This window comes from Vicugna pacos, chromosome 4, assembly GCF_048564905.1.
Source record: "Vicugna pacos chromosome 4, VicPac4, whole genome shotgun sequence".
In the NCBI taxonomy this organism is placed as follows: domain Eukaryota; kingdom Metazoa; phylum Chordata; class Mammalia; order Artiodactyla; family Camelidae; genus Vicugna; species Vicugna pacos.
This window is the reverse complement of record NC_132990.1, coordinates 67224180-67241444: the sequence shown is the minus strand read 5'-3', so window position 1 is coordinate 67241444 and position 17265 is coordinate 67224180. Positions and strand designations below refer to the sequence as shown.

The 17265-nt window shown below is 35.7% G+C and overlaps 1 protein-coding gene across 1 annotated transcript in view; it reads left to right on the top strand.

Annotated features, from left to right (window-relative positions):
• Positions 1-17265, top strand: part of MEGF9 (multiple EGF like domains 9) — a 74821-nt gene that overhangs the window by 20838 nt on the left and 36718 nt on the right. The window contains exon 2 of the mRNA XM_006205618.4: positions 15552-15753. Coding sequence (XP_006205680.2) covers positions 15552-15753 — 202 coding nt within the window. The remainder of the gene's footprint in view (positions 1-15551; positions 15754-17265) is intronic.

Genomic DNA, 17265 nt, shown 5'->3' with positions numbered 1-17265 from the left:
TCCACACCTTGCCCGGAAGCACATGGAAAGTACATGCAAAAGGGAACTCCTGCATATACACACTGCATGTCTGCTTCCGCTGTCCATCCTGTCTGCAGTTACACTCTTCAGCACAAAAAGTCCCCCTCTCCCCCGACAGCTGCCATGCTTGGCTTCCCTGTATTGCTTTCCCTCCTTACTATTTAACTACCTTCTAGCATACTGGATATTTAACTTGTTTGTTACTTACTGTATGTCTCCTCTTGCTAAGAGGTGGGGGCCACGAGGGAATGAATTTTGGTTTGTTTTATTTACTGTGGCATCCTCAGCACTTAATATAATGTCTGGCACATAGTAAGCCAGTCTGTATTTGCTGAATGAATGAATAAATTCATGCTCTCAGATGTGCTTCTTTTTCTTTTTTACTCTTTCAGTGCATCTCATTCAGTCCTACTTCCAGTCCTGTGCTGTTTGTTTTCTTTTCTGTCTTTCATTTTTGGTACTTTACTTTTTTTCCCTTTATTTTATTTTACTTTTTTACATTTTTTTGTTGAGTTATAGTCATTTTACAATGTTGTGTCAAATTCCAGTGTAGAGCACAGTTTTTCAGTTATACATGAACACACATATATTCATTGTCACATTTTTTTTTTCGCTGTGAGCTACTGCAAGATCTTGTATATATTTCCCTGTGCTACACAGTATAATCTTGTTTATCTATTCTACATTTTGAAATCCCAGTCTGTCCCTTTGCACCCCCCACTCCCTTGGTAACCACAAGTTTGTATTCTATGTCTAAGAGTCTGTTTCTGTTTTGTATTTATGTTTTTTTTTTTAGATTCCGCATATGAGCAATCTCATATGGTATTTTTCTTTCTCTTTCTGGCTTACTTCACTTAGAATGACATTCTCCAGGAGCCTCCATGTTGCTGCAAATGGCGTTATGTTGTCGGTTTTTATGGCTGAATAGTATTCCATTATATAAATATACCACCTCTTCTTTATTCAGTCATCTGTTGATGGACATTTAGGCTGTTTCCATGTCTTGGCTATTGTAAATAGTGCTGCTGTGAACGTTGGAGTGCAGGTGTCTTTTTGAAGTAGGCTTCCTTCTGGATACAAGCCCAGGAGTGGGATTCCTGGGTCATATGGTAAGTCTATTCCTAGTCTTTTGAGGAATCTCCATACTGTTTTCCACAGTGGCTGCACCACTTGGTACTTTACGTTTAGTCCTATTTTGACACTGTAATCTTGGCTACCCTAGGCAAAGATTCTGTTTATCTATCTTTTTGTCTCAGAGTACCATTACTCAACTAAAACTGGCTTCACATCCCCTAACCTGGCATCTGAAGCCTAAAGAGCCATGATTGTGTGTATTGGGGAGGGGTGAGTGTGCATTCAGTGATGGGTCAGAGGTGAAACCTGTTCTTCTAAAACCTAGGTAGGACAGTAGATAAATAACTATAGTACAAGGCTGAGCAGGATCATATTTACTAATAAGGAATGTTAGTCATTGGGAAGAAATTTATGTCTTGTAAAAAATTATGAAACATACCAAGCTTCCAGAAAAGTATAGAGAGTAATGCGGTAAGCATTCCCTGTATACCTACCTCTCAGCTTTGTTGTGTCTGAGTTGTCTCCCACATTTGCTTTGGGGTTTTTTTTTTTTTCCATTTTGAAATAAAATACTAGATATTACTAAAGCCTCCAGTGTTCTTCTTTTATTCCGTTTTCTTCTTTCCTTACTCAGATGTAGCCAGTGTTCTGAATTTAGTTCTGTGCGTTTAAAAATGTTTATATGCACACACACAAAATATAATGTTGTTTTGTCATGTTTTAAATCTTGCATAATAGCATCTTACCATGCTTTTTTCAATCAGCTTTTTTTTTTTTTTTGAGATTTATCCTTGCTGGTTCATGTAGCTCTAGATTATCTAAGTTGCTGTATAGTTGCCCACTATATGGCTATGGCACAACGTACCCATTTTCTTATTGATAGCCATTTCAAATAATGCTTTCCTTTCTTATTTCAAATAACAACAATGCAATGAACAACCTTGCCCGTGTCTCTTCCTTCATGTACAGGAGACTTTCTCTAGGGCAGGGCTTTGCAATTGATGTGCGTAGGAATCACCTGGGTGTCTTGTTAAACTGCACAGTCTGACTCAGTTGGTCTGAAGTGGGCCTGAGGATCTGTGTTTCTCGCAAGTTCCCAGGTGATACAGATCCATGGACCGCACTTTTGAGTTCCAAAGCACTCCTAGTTTGCACATCAGTAGCTTTCTAGATATCGCCACATTGTTCTCAGGATGCTGTATAAGTTTGTATATCAGGAGTGTATGAGAAATTTTGATTGTTCCAGGAGTAGCCTCTTTTAGATGACTGCTTACATGTAAACTGTAGCCATTCTCTTGCTAAAATTAGAAACATTTTGGGGTGGGAAAACAAAACAGTAAAGCAAAATTACTTCAGTGGATGTGTAGCTTAATTACAGTCTTTCTTAGGAATTGATCTAAATTAAATATATAGATGTTAATTAAACAATTTTTAAAAAGTTCACTTGTTTCTCTTCAAATAGTCACTCCATTTAGCATTGTCAACCCAGACAGGGCTCCAGCTATAAGATAAACTATCCCAGATGCTGAATGGGGAAGAGAGCTGTGTGTCAGGCACTGTCCACACTGTTTCATTTAATCCCCATGTTTGTACAGGCTCACAGCTAGGTGCTGCAGCCGGTGTTTGTAGTGTAGTCTGCCTGGCTTCAAGGTTTGTATAGGAAATTAATTTACTAACTTTAGCTTCAGTTGTCTGCAAAAAGGGAGTAGACCAGATAATTAGATTCTTAAGTCCCAGCACTTAAGATTTCTTAGCTTCTTTGGTAAATTAAAAAATGCATTTACACATACTATATGATGATAGCTTCCACCCCACCTGTGTTTTTTATTATAATTAAACAACACACATAAAATTGACCATTGTAACCATCTGTAACTGTACAGTTCAGTAGTGTTTAGTCTGTTTACATTGTTGTGAAACAGATCTTCAGAACTTTTTCATTTTGCAAATTTGGAACCCAATACTCAGTAAACAGAACTTCTTTTCTCCTCCTTTCTCCCAGTCCCTGGGGACTGCCATTCTGCTCTCTGTTTCTTTGAATGTGACTACTTTAGATACCTCATATAAATGGAATCCTGTAGTATTTTTCTTTTTGTGACTGATTTCATTTAACATAATGACCTCAGGGTTCATCCATGTTGTAGCATGTGACAGGATTTCCTTGCTGTTTAAGGCTGAATGATATTTTGTGGTACGTATATCCTACATTTTGTTTATCCGTTCATCTGTCAGTGGACATTTGGGTTGCTTGCATATCTTGGCTATTATGAATAATGCTGACATGAATGGGATGTGCAAATATTTCTTCAAGACCCTGCTTTCAATTCTTTTAGATACATACCCAGAAGTGGGGTTGCTGGATCACATGATAGTTCTATTTTTAATTTTTTGAGGAGCTTCTATAATGTTTTCCATAGCAGTTGGACTATTTAACAATCCCATCAACAGTGTGGTGATAGCTTTTAATAGTACAGAAAGTAGTGAATGGGATGTGAAATCAGAAGCAAAGTAGGAAGAATAGGTACATTACACTGGTGTGAAGGTAAATTTCGCATAATCAGCATCTGCTTCCCTTAACTATTTTAGCTAACATTGCTTATTTCTCCAGGACTTCTACTTCAGGAGTGGAGGAGGAAGCCAAATTCTTTCTTTTTTTTGGTTTATGATTGACCACTGGCCCTGAGAATTTCTGAGATTGTTAACTTCTAGTAGTGCTTTAGCAATGGTGAGGGGAAGTTTGAAGATTGTGTTTTGTATTATTTGCAAACTTGAACATGGTCTTCGACATCTTGGTGTTCCCAAATACTCATTAAAAAAAAAAAAAAAAAAGAAGAAGGAGGAGGAGGAGGAGAAGAAAAAAAAGAAGCCTCCTGACCCATGTTTTAGAATCGTGACTTCTGATCATTTCAGTTTTCTTTTGAGGACACTGTGAGTGTGTGTGTGTGTTTTCAGAGGGAGGGGTAATTGGATTCCACTACTGGTATGTGCAAGAAGAGCGGGAGTGAGCAGTGAATTGGAAGAGGGGTTTCTTCTCTCTTGTGCCCTTATTTTTGAATCTGAAGTGTTACCCGAATGCTTAGTCATGATGATAAGGCAAAGAACTTCACAGCTTGCAGTGCAGAACAATGTTTATACTGTATAAGTGTTTGATAATAGTGAAGTGTGGCAGGAGAGTGGGAAGAATTTGTCAACATGTTTTGAGGAGTAAGAGGATTAGATAGGGAACACAAAGTAAGATAGCCTACTTCCAGTTCCAGAAGAAAAAAATTACTTCTTTTAAGTGTCCTTTGGAATAACTCAAAGGCTCAGCTGTTTTACTTGGCTCTTAACTCCCAATCTATTCAACTTTTAACGCTGCAGACAGATGTGTTTTCCACCTTGCAGTGTTTGCTTAATCAGAAAGCAAGCAGACTTAATTTCACTGTATAACATATAGACAGATATCTGTGTGTTTACAGAAGCAATTTTTACTAGTGAGTCTGCCCCAGTTCAGATTTTCCTGTTAGGCTGCTGCAATATTTATCAGTAAATCTATCGCCTCCCATCCTCCTGCTCTAATCCTTCCTTCACACTGCTGCTAAGGATTATCTAGTCCCTGCAGGACTTTTTATGGCCATCTGACCTTGGGGAAATTACGTAATTTCTCCGTGCCTCCATTTCCTTATCTTATCCCCTGTATCACCATGTACCTACCTTACTGATTCCTTGAAAGTTTTGAATGTTAGTGTCTGTAAAGTACATAAAACAGTGCCTGGTATGTAACAAGTAAATAAATAAGTAAACAAATAGTAAATAGTAGTAGAGATAGTTACTATTATTATTGTTGTTGTTGCTGTTTTGTTTTTGTTGTTTCTGACTTCTGAAGCCCAACTCTGCTGAAGACTTTTCCATATTTCCATTTGATTACAGCAAACTTTTTGAGTTTGCCAAGATCACTTCTGGGTACATCAGAGTCACTTTTTCGGTACATCAGAATCACTTCTGAAGCTTGTAAATAAGGCATATTCCTGAGTCCCTCACCTCCCCCAAATAGAAATAGAGATTTCTGTTCAGTAGGTCTAGGAGGGACCCGGGAATCAGAGTTTCACTGTGCTCCCCAGGGGATTTTGAAGCAGATGATATTAGAAACTTATTTAATCATTCCATCTAGGATGAAGTGTAAACTCCTTAGTCTGGAGTTCAAGGCCCCAGTAAACCTTTTTGATATGTATTTTTCTCCCTCTATTCCTTCCTGTTCGTCTTGGTTGCAACCACAGTAAGATTTTCTCTCTACTCATGTTTCTCTGTCTGGCCCAGGTATTTTCCCAGGACAGTATGGCATAATTTTATGATCAAATACATATTTATCCCTAGTAATCCACAAACCATTCATTTAATTATATGTTTAAAAATTGGCTGGGGATGAATGTTAAACTATAATTAATATATGGGACCCACCTTCGCTTTTTGAAAGTTAGGAAACAGTTCCTAGGTTGCATCACTGAGTGCCTTAGGATAGTATTTTTTAATTGACCTTTACTCTTGCTCTCCTTGCATTCCTTTTCTCTGAACTCATTTTCCAGGTATTATAATCAGCAAATAGTTCCAGCCTGTAAGTTGCTCAGCTGTGCTCTGTAAATAGAGACACGAAGGTTAGTCCCAACCTCAGAAGCAGTTAGCAGTATTTGAAGTTTTCTTCTTTTTCTTACCTTCTGTTCTTTTGCTACAAAGTTAAGGTATTAATGAAATTGTTTAGGGTAATTTGAGTGCATTCTGAGATCGCTCATGATCCCTTTGCAATTTGTACTAATATCTAAGAATGCTGCTTTGCCAAAAAGATTACTTATAATAAAATTGTAGGATGGGAAAGAGAAGTCGCTGTCATAGGTGTTTTCTTTGCCTTGTCTCCTCTAATTCTTAGAACACCTTTGTAAGTTAGATACTATTTCAATTTTATGAAGAGTCTTTACAAAGAGGGCAGGAAATTTAAGATCATAGAGCTTATAGACAATGTCAGTATTTGAACCCAGGTCCCTTGACTTCATAGACTCTTTTCTACTATCATCTCTTTCTACTATGGCCTGGAGCCAGATCTCACGTGTTCAAATACATTTTCTGTGTTTGCTCCCCTCCCGCCTCCTCACCTCCCTTTAAACTCAAGGATACTGTGAAAATGTTGTAAATAAAAAATCTCATATGAATTCAAAGTTTGATAGAATAGTTATTCTTCCAAACCATATATGGCAGTATTTGATTTATTCTGTATTTGATAGTGGCTTGACAGAATAAAATGCACTGTCAAAAAGTAAGCAATTAACTCTTATTAAATGGCAAAATTAGGTTTTTTTTTAAAGACTTGAAAAATGCAAACAAATGGGAAAATGGTGACACAAAAAGAAAAGAAATTTGCCCAGGTTCAGGTAGCAGTTTATCAGTCTAGCATAATCCATATCCATAACCCTTGACTCCTAAATCAGTACATTTCTTTTAGCGAGATACTGAAATACTAATTAGCAGTATTATTTTAGCTAAAAGAATGAATTTAAATAAACAGATCCCAAATACTAAAGCTTGTATGTTTGACTTTGAGCAATGTATTAAGACTCACAAGCGCAAAGCAAATGCAAGGTGCTCTAAGTCACCGATTTGAGAATTATTTTTGTTGCTCCAGGAACTGCTTCCCCACCCCAGTTTTTTGCATAGAGATGTCCAACTGTTCCAACACCATTTATTGAGAAAAGCTTTTTTTCCCTCCGTTGAATTGCCTTTGCACTTTGTCAAAAATTAGTTGATGATACTTGTGAAGGTCTGTGCTTGAGCTCTCTGTCTTTTCTGTTGACCTTTGTGTTTATTCTTTCACCAATAACACATTGTCTTGATTACTGCAGCTTTAGATTAAGTGTTGAAATCAGTTATTGAGACTTCTCCAACCTTTTCCCTCTTTGGCTATTCACATTTATTTGTTTTTATTGTATTTAGCGTTAGCTTTTGAATATCTACCCAAAAGTCCTGCTGAGATTTTGATTGGGATTCATTGAATCTGTAGATCTAATTGTTACGGTATGCCTCTCCGTTTATTTAGATCTTTTTTGGCTTCTTTCATCAGTGTTTTGTAGTTTTTAGAATAAAGACCATATACATGTTATTTTAACTTTATACCTAAGTATTTCATATAGACAGATGGCAAGAATTATCCACATTTTATAGATTGAATTACTGAAACACAGAGCAGTTAGACTTACTAAAGGTCACAGAGCTGGTTAATTAGCAGCAACTTCTGGTTTTAAGGTGTCCTGGGTCTGTCCTGTGTTTTTACTACTTGTTTTCATAGGCAGAACCTTCTCATGGTGAAAAGACGTGCCCTGTGGAGTTATTTAGTTTGAGTTCCAGTCTGTTCTCTGGTACTGGTTAGTTCTATGATTTGTTTTCATCTCTCTGAGACTCAGTTTTCTCATTCAAAGAACCTACCTCACAGGACTGTGGTGGAGACTAAAGGAGGCTATGTGTGTCACTTTTCTAGTGTGGTGTTTGATATTCATGCAGTATGTGCTCAATAACTGGTAATGTCATCTCTGTTACTATAATAGTAAAAGGCAGTTGTTACAACCTTTCCCAGGACTTGCCACCTTGTCTCATTAATTAGATGAATTGTCTTTGAATTGTGGAAAACTGGCAGTGATCCAGGGACAAGTACCAACAACGTGGTCCTTAAAGCATGAGACAGAAATTTTTCTACAAAACCTATATCATGCTCCCCCCCCATATGTCTACCATAAAGTAGAAGAAATGTTTTGCAATAGTGAATTGTGATTGGGAATTTTAATGGATATATTTTTATTTTAAAAGGTAAAGCTTTCTTTAAAAGTGGTAGCTTTAAAACTTTCCACATTTCTACAAAGCCTGGTTTAGCTCAAAAACTCATCAACTTTAATATTAAGTTTCCCAGCTTTGCAAAGATTTGTGACCCTACACTGGCATAACATAAACGTGAAATGTAATTTGAGTATCAGTGTTATGCTAGAGTAAGACCTTTTATAAAAATAAGAACTCTGTTGATAATTCCTTTTCCCTAGAATTCTGAGATCCCTGTACTCTAAACCCACAAAGATGAAATATGGGCCTAATAAAAACTACGTTTTGAAGTAAATACCCTGTACATTTAGGAGATGAGGCCTATAGTCAAGACAATATAATTTGTTGGGGGTTTTTTTCCTATTCTTTCGATGTACAGGCAGAAGTTTGAATTAATTATTCCTATTCTTGTTTCTGACAATTACTTTTCCTTTTCTTTTCAATTTAAAAATCAGAAGAGATGTTGTTTTTATAGATGCTGTCCTAGGTTTGTGAAAAAGGATGAAATTTTATGTTGGATAGATTCAAAGTCATTTTCATGGTCTTTGTTTAAATAAAGTAGGATTTTTAACGATGACTCTCAAAGGGAAATAAGAAATTGTATACGAAAAGAGAATGGGAATCCCTATCATCTTTATCTTTCATTTTTTTCCGTCTTCTCCCTCATTTGACACAGGAGCAATTACAGTCTAAGGCTTAAGTTGAAGCCAAAGGGAAAAGAAAAGACTATTTCTTTTATTAAATAACATTTAAAAAAATTTGTTTTTTATTGAAGTGTAGTTGATTTACAATGTTAGTTTTAGGTGTATAGCAAAGCAATTCAGTTATACACATAAATGCATACATATATATTTTTTCAGATTATTTTTCATTATATGTTATTACAAGAAATTGAATATAGTTCCCTGTGCTGTATAGTAGGTGCTTGTTGTTTATCTTTTTTATATATAGTAATGTGTATCTATTAATCTCAGTAAATAGCATTTTAAATCCTAAAATATTCCACAACTCCTTTTGAAGTAATCAGCTGAAACATTAATCAGTTCTTGCTGTCTTAATTGTAACATTAACTTTGAAAAAGACTGAATTATTAGTTGAGTCCCATGTTGACTTAGCCACAATCTATCTAAAATAGTTGCTTGTGGTATACCAACGCTTCACTCTAGCAAAATTTAAGAATCTAATTTAGTAAAACCTCATTGCTTTTTTAAAAAGTTTTTTTTTTAATTTTTAAATTTACATCCAATAAAATTTACTCGTTTGGTATTCAGTCCTATTAGTTTTGACAAATGTACAGTCAAGATACAGAACAGTTTCACTGTGCCCTCAAAATTCCCTTAAGCTCCTCTTTTGTAGTTAGCTCTTCCTCTAATTCCCAGAAAACCCTTGATCTTGTTTCTGCTCTTATAGTTTTTTGCCTTTTCCAGAACATCATGTAAGTGGAATCGTATAATACGTAGCTTTTTGAGTCTAGTCTTCATTTAGCATAATGCATTTGAGATCCATCCATATCCCTGCATGTCAATGGTTCCTTCCTTTTTATTGCTGAGTAGAATTCCATTGTGAGGATGTACCACAGTCTATCTGGTTCACTAGTTGAAGGACATTTGGGTTGTTTCCAGATTTGGGTGATTATGAATATAGCTGCTATGAATACTTTATTACAAGTTTCGGTAGGAACATAGGCTTTCATTTTCCCTGACAAATACCTAGGAGTGGAATTGCTGAGCCATATGATGAAGGTATATTTTACTTTGTAATAAACTGTCAAACTGTTTTCGAAAGTGTCTGTACTATTTTGCATTCACAGCAATAATTTTTGAAAGTTTCAATTGCTCTGCATCCTTCCCAGCAATTGATATTGTCAGTTTTTTTGGTTAATTTAATTCGAGCCATTCTAATAGTTGGATACCTCATTGCCTCTTAATGTGCAATTTGCTCTTCGACTTCCATTCAGTAGGTGTTGTTATAATGGTTGCATTACATGTGTAGAGAATAGAACTGCTTTTATCTACTTTTGCAGGCCAGATTATCGTTCAAACTCTCTAATAACTGACATATCCATTTTGCACCTAGAATTTGAACGATTGACTGAATGAATAAATAAATAAACTTTATCAGAGCTCTGTGTATATACTTACCAAGTGCTGATGTTCTAGTGAAGATCTAATGTGTGACCAGATCTTAAAAATATTTATTGTTATATTGCATACCTACTTTGTATTATATTCTTTGTCTCATTTAACTTTTTAACATTAGAATACAGTTAATAGAGGAAAATGAAGGGGGAAAGGAGAACGTAGAAGAATAGATTATTCCCTGGGAAGTTGGGAAGATGTGTTTTTTCTTCAGCTTTAGGGTACAAAGCAGGAAGTGGTAACAGTTTTTCTAGTGTGATGAGTGCTGACGTGACTCTTGTCACATGTCAGTCCATAAAGCTTCTCAAATATTTTATATCCTGGAATCAGCTTATTCCCGTCTAATAATAAGCAGAGAAATTCAATTTCTCCATAATTATGAATGACCTCCAGATACTACCTTATGAAGTGATTATGTTTTCCTGAAAGAGCTACTAAAGTGTTCTTATTTTTTATTTAAATGTATATTTTCAGATAATTTTAAACTTACTAACTGAATTTTAATATTTGAAATTTTCATTATAAGATTAAGTAATGAGTCTTAATACATTTTAAATACATATCTTCTAATTTTTGCTGCTTTGAGATTGAATAGGAGATGCTATCAATATTATAGTACATTTGATATGTCTTCTGAATATGGGGAAGAATGAAGAGTTTTGGAATAGCCATGAACAGTTTTTCTTTCTTTTTATTTTTCTGGTATTCGTAATAGATTTTTAAAAATATATTCTCTCAATATCTGAAGGTACTGAAAAGCAAGAGTGAAATCACTGTTGGAGGAATGAAAAGGAGTCAGAGATTGAGTTTTGCAATGATTATTTCCACAATTTTGCAAAAGGCTGTAGATAGAATTTCAGGCAATATTCCTGAACCAGATTCCTGTGAGTGTTCTTTATTACTTATATTTTCAAGCGTTTTTTCAGTAGATATGCTTGAGTGCAATACTTGTTTCGTAATCATTTTAACTTAGCAATGAGGTGTTTTATCAATTAACATTTCTTTGAGATTTGCATCATAAATTGACTAAGAACACAGTTTTTTTCACTTTCTTCTTCAAATCTTTCACTTCTTTTTTATAGTTCTTTTTTATCTGCAGAAAGCTAACACACATTGTACCAAACTGCCTTAGTCTCCAGATATCATAGTTAATTACCGCACTCAGAAAGGACTTCAAAAACAGGCACAGAGAGACAAAGGACACATTAACTAGGACATATTATTACAAGTAATGTATTTTTAAAAACTCCCGTCAAAGTGGCTACAGATACCAAAACACAGTTAAAATTCTCTAGACAATGTAATGGACTTTTTTTTTTTTTTTTAACTGAGTTGAAGACATGAGTTGGTTAAAAGTTGAACACAGGGAGAAGCCTACTAAGTAGGTGTATGAAAGACCCAGAAAAGGTCTTTAACATGTTCAAGGAGATCACCTCTTACCAGGACAGGTGTTTGTGCACAAAGAGGGGACTTACGGGATTTCTAAACAAAATTACTCTTTCTCTTTTCTTTAGTTAGTGCTGAAATTTTTCATCTCTTGGCCTTGGTGAGGAACATTTGAGAAAGTGCTGTGTTTAATTTAGATGCAGTGATTGCTTTGGATACTCTACATCAAAAGCATCCCGTAAGTTCAAGGTCTCAGAGAAAAACACCCATTTATTGTCTCTTCTCTGGGCCTTTATATTTCTATTTTTAGACAGTTTGGCACCAGATTTTAGTTTCTTATTTTTCTTCAGGGTTCAAATCACTGTATTCCATTGCCTTTCAGAACCCAAACAAAAAGAAAATATATCTCCACTAATATATATGTTACTCTTCTCTGATTATTTCTCTGTAGAGTTTTCCTACGAATTATAGGGCATTGAAAGGAAACTTGGTATTCAAATGATAGAGAGTTTATTCCGTGTTTACTCCTAGGCAACAAAATGAGCCTTTTGGCATTTCATTTAAGCTTGTCTGTGATTAGCTTTTTGTGTCCTCCTCATGTCGTTTCACTCCCATTAACATACATGCTAGTGACTTACCATCAGTCATGTCACAGACTCCTTTGTGCCGCCCTCGTGTCTTAAGTTTCAACCTCATTAAAAAGTCAGCACTTCATCTCTTGTCTTTGGATGTCGGTCCTTCCCACTGCTTTTATCCATTGATTTGTCTTTGCTTCTTTTTCATATTGCCAGTCTCCTAGTAAATTATATTGTTTCTGTATTAACTCCTGTCTAGTTCCATGTGAATGTCAGGCACTGTGAAGGCTGAGAGTTTCCTCTGCTCACAGGCTAACAAGCTATCCTGACACAACTGAATGGATGTTTATAGTGCTTTATACTTATTACTGTTGCTCATACTATTCATTTAATTTGGGTCATTTCAGCTGAGGTTAAACACCGAGATAGGGCTTTGAATTCTGAACTCCAAGCAGAAAAGATTCATGTGTTCCCTGGTACTTAATGTACTTCACTTCAACTTCCTTTTCTTTGGTTAATCTGAGGAGGAATGTTAGTGAGATAGTGTATTTTTGTCTTGATACATCACCTTCCTGGTGATGGTACTTTATCCTAGCACTAGCGTGGCCTCTCGCTGAAATATTTGCAATTCACTCCACTACTGTTAGGATGATTAGAACCGAGGGCATATAATACATAAATGCTCTTTTTAATCCTCTCTGAAACCATGTCCTAAACCCTTCTGTTTTCATCATTGTATTTGTAGGCACCCATATTGCTAAAGCATAAAGCCTGGCATATGAAGGATTACCCTCTTCTCCTCTACCCAGATGACCCACAGCTTGGATTCCTGAACGTCAGGATGCTAATTCATTTCACAGATATTGTCCAAAACTGTCATGGTAGTAAACCCCATCCCAGGCTGTCAGATCTCATTCACAGGGAATAAAAAGGCTGTGGCCTGTGACATCTAACCTGTGTTTAAATTGCTTTATTTGGTATCCCTTTCCTCCGGCTATTGTATTAATTGTTTCGGCACTGCAGGCCACTTCCAGTTTATGTGCTGGGGCTGAGTGTTATAGGTACTATCCTATGTTCTGTTTACATATGAGAAAAGGAGGGCCCAAGGAGGCTAACTCAGTTGCCTAAGGTCGTAAGGGTAGTAAGTGGTAGAGCTGGATATAAGCCTGTAGTGTCTGCCTCGATGTAGTCCGTGCTCATGTCTGCTTCACTTTACTGCCTCTTTAGATTATTGTCCTATGAGACTTTTAGGTGGTAGATGTTGTTATGGATTCACACTAGGGGCAATAGAATTAGAGTTTATGGAGGAGTAAGTTCCAGCTGATTCTTGAAATATGGGATAGGTTTGAATATGTGGAGAGAAGATAGTGTTCCAAGGAGCACAGAGTGAGTTAAGGTTCAAAGATGGGACTAAAAAGAGTATGTTCAGGGGATTATGAAGAGGTTGAATCAGCTCTATACAAATAAATAACCAACGATCTTGGTTAGTACTGAAGGTTTATCCACAGGACTTTATTGAAAAAACATACTTAGTTTTTATCTCAAAGTTTTTAGATTAATTGGATTCTTTTAGAATTGATTCTTTTAAAACAGTTAACCTAATTTTATCTCATTTGTTGGGAACACTGATTCAGATTTCAGATGGACGTACATTGGTAAGGAAATAACAGGGTACAATTCTCAATCCTTATTGTAGAGTTTTGTATTTGTTCATTTTTCTTGAGCTAGTTCTGCCCACACCAGCATAATTTGGTTGGTTTAACTTGTGATGAAATTGGTCCAGCAGGAGGAACTGGATGTATATTGGAATTATGCCAGGTTTTGGAAGATTATGTTATATTTAGCTTTCTGGTCATTTTTAGTGGAGTGAAGGTCTTGCCATGAAGTTGTTATTGGCAGGTTTACAGACCACTAAACATGGCTTCCTTATTTACAAAAACCACACACACACAGAGAAACTAGAAATAATATAATGTGAAAATATGTAACTGTCAAAGAAACGCCATGCTTACAGAGCCTAGTAGCAATAAGAATCCTGATTAATATGGGGAGCTGATTCCTAAGTTTACGACTGAAGAAATCAGAATTCTCCTTTTGGGTTTTATAACTAATTCACCACTCAAACTTAAAATACACATACATAAATAAATCATCTTCTCTCTCTCTATTCATTCATTCATTTGGTATATTTACCAATTAGAAGAGGTATGAAGAGCAGGGAGATAAGCTGACACCAAAGGTTAGGAACTGAAGTGTGGGCCAAGAGGTGGCCAAGTGGAAATATCTTTGTGGAATCCTTTGACTTGTGTAGATCAGCTGCTTGTGATGACATGAAGGGTTTTAAAGGTTAATTTCCTTGCCCAGAACAGAGAAGCAAACTTCTTTACAACTTTCTATTTAAGACTCTGGATTTGCAGTTATCCAGTAACTTTAAAAAAAATCATCAAAAATTATATATTTTTTTCAAGCAGCTGAACTTTTATCTGTAAGTATAATGCCATTGTATATAGTTCCTTACCTATTCAGAAGTATAATTTGTACCATAGATTCCTCTGGGCTTTTAAAACCAAGGTTTATAGCTTATTTTGAAATGGTGGCTGTTCCTAAAGTATGTACAAGGCTTTATTTTATGTGCAATTGATTTTAACTACATGGTTTTACATATGCTTACAAAGTCTCATGTTGATACTTTGTCAAACAAGTTGAAAATATGTTATTTTCAATAAAATGAGTGTAAATAATAACTGAAAACAAATCCTAAGTGACCTTTAAATGTATCTGCATTAAGAGGCTAAAGCCAATGACATCTAAATATTTTCATTCGAAGAACTGCTTGAAATATATCTAAAGGAAATGTTTATTTTCTAAATCTTTTAATTTGGGAAAGAGATGCAAATGGTGATTGATTTTAACCTACTGATCAAGATCCTCCTGTAAACATTCTCATCTGGGAATTATTACTCATTTCCTCACCTTAAAGTTTCTGTTCTCCATTCATTTCTTCCTGGAAAGAACATACTAGTTCATGATTCCAGCTGTAGCACGATCATGTCTGACCTGTATAAATTCCCACAGTCGACCATCTGAGCCTTAGGCTTTTGCTGCTATCCAATGGGATTATTTATTATTTAACATGTTGTCATTTCCAGCATGTGCTCTCCGTGCCTTGTAGGTAAGCATAGGCCCTGCCTTTGGAGATTTCTAATCCAGAAAAACTGATACTATACAGACCCACCCACAAATTGGAGCGTAGGGTAAGAAGGCTTGAAGATGAAGAGTACCAGAAAGGAAATCGAGAATGTTAGTTTTATAATTATATGAGAGATAATGTAGTTTATATACTTTACTGTGTATAATTCTTAATTTAAATAAATTAGGATAGAAAGTGAATTTGAACTAGGATTAATTTTATCCATCTTTACGAATTTCTCGTGAACATTTATTAAGAAAAATAAAATAGAGTTCATTTTATTAGGAAAGCATTGAATCTCAGTTGATAATATCTCTTTCCTTCTTTTCCTTGCAGAATATGTATGTAACTGCTCTGTGGTCGGAAGCCTGGATGTGGCTCGCTGCAACCAGACCACAGGGCAGTGTGAGTGTCGGCCAGGTTATCAGGGTCTTCGCTGTGAAACCTGCAAGGAGGCCTTTTACCTGAATCGTACTTCCGGGCTCTGTCTAGCGTGTGACTGTAGTCCACATGGAGCCCTCAGCGAACTCTGCAACAGGTAAGCTGCAGAGGTCAAAGGTAAAGTTAACTTTACTTTATCAAAAGAAAAAGGCCCCTGCTCTCAAGGACCAAACTGGCTTAAATAAAGCAGGAGAGGGGCCACAGATATACAAAATATTTCATATATATTTTATCACTTTGTGTATTTAATGTCAAGATTAAAAAGCTTCTAATTTACTGACTTAGTTCTTCAAAAGCACCTGGGTCACCAGTTTTTCTTTGTGATAATTTCTCTGAATTTCATGGAAAAAAATATTGAGGAAGCAATCTGTTTTCTGGAAGCAATAACTCCAGGCATTTCCAGTGAAAATGTTCTTGTTAGATTCATTAACATGCCATTGGAGTTTCAGGAAACTTGTTTTTGGTTTATTTTTTCTCTTATAAAAATTCTAAAACTGTTTCTTTGCACATGTTAAGCTTAAACTGGATAATATCCTAGTTTCTTTAACTAGCATGAAAAAAGACTGGTTTCACTCTATGTACCAGTACATTTTGGGGGACCAAAACTAGATTAAGCAGAAATTGTCTGGAAATTACCTTTAAAATAGTAAATTATTTGCAGGAGACTTAATCTAGTAGAGCATAATTCTCAGATTGCCCCATAATCTGAGAATTTGCCTTCTACTGCACTGAAAGTAATTATTCTTTGACCTTGTGTGCGATAACTTAGCTTTTTGTAGACCCCATGTCAAAAAGCTGAAGAGCCAGTGTTACTAATGAAAAGACAAGAGCTGTAGGATCAATCTAACCTGCGTGTGGATCCAAGATCTGCTGCCACTTAGGGGCTCTGTGTTTCTGCAAGTCATTTAGTTTCTCTGAGCCTCAGTTTCTTCTCAAGGTTGTTGTGAAGGATAAATGAGTAGAATCTATGTAAAATATCCAACACACATCACTCAATAATTCTGGTTTCTTTTAATTTTAAAGGAATATTGTTAGCTTAACCAGGGAATATTTTAAAAGAACTTTTAGCTCCTTGGCAGAAAAGTTTCTTTATACTTAACAATAGATATTTGGATGCTTTATAAATCACATTGTATAGTATTATATCATAACTGTATTTCTATCAAAAATACAGAAGTGAAGTTGGTTAAGAAGTATATACTCTCAAATGCAGTAATCATCAACGTTTATGGTGCTTAGTATTTTTAGTTAACTGTCTAAATCCTCACAACTCCCTTTATGTAGGCTATTAAATTACAAAGATAGTAAGTGGTAGAGAAGGAATTCCAAATTTGGTCTTCGAAGTCCAGTGTCCTTATTACCATGCCATATGACTTCCAAAATGAGAAAACTGATAATCACTTTGTTATTTGAGGTGGTGAATATAATAGTTGCATACCATTGCTCTCTTTACTCACCTGAAAACATGCCCGCACAAGTTATATACTAAAGGTTCATAAATTTCTTGCCATTTTATTTATTTATTTATTTATTTGCCAAAAATGTCTACCCTGAGTCTTCTTGTTTTTAAGATTTTTTTTGAGCAATTTTAAGTTTACAGCAAAGTTGA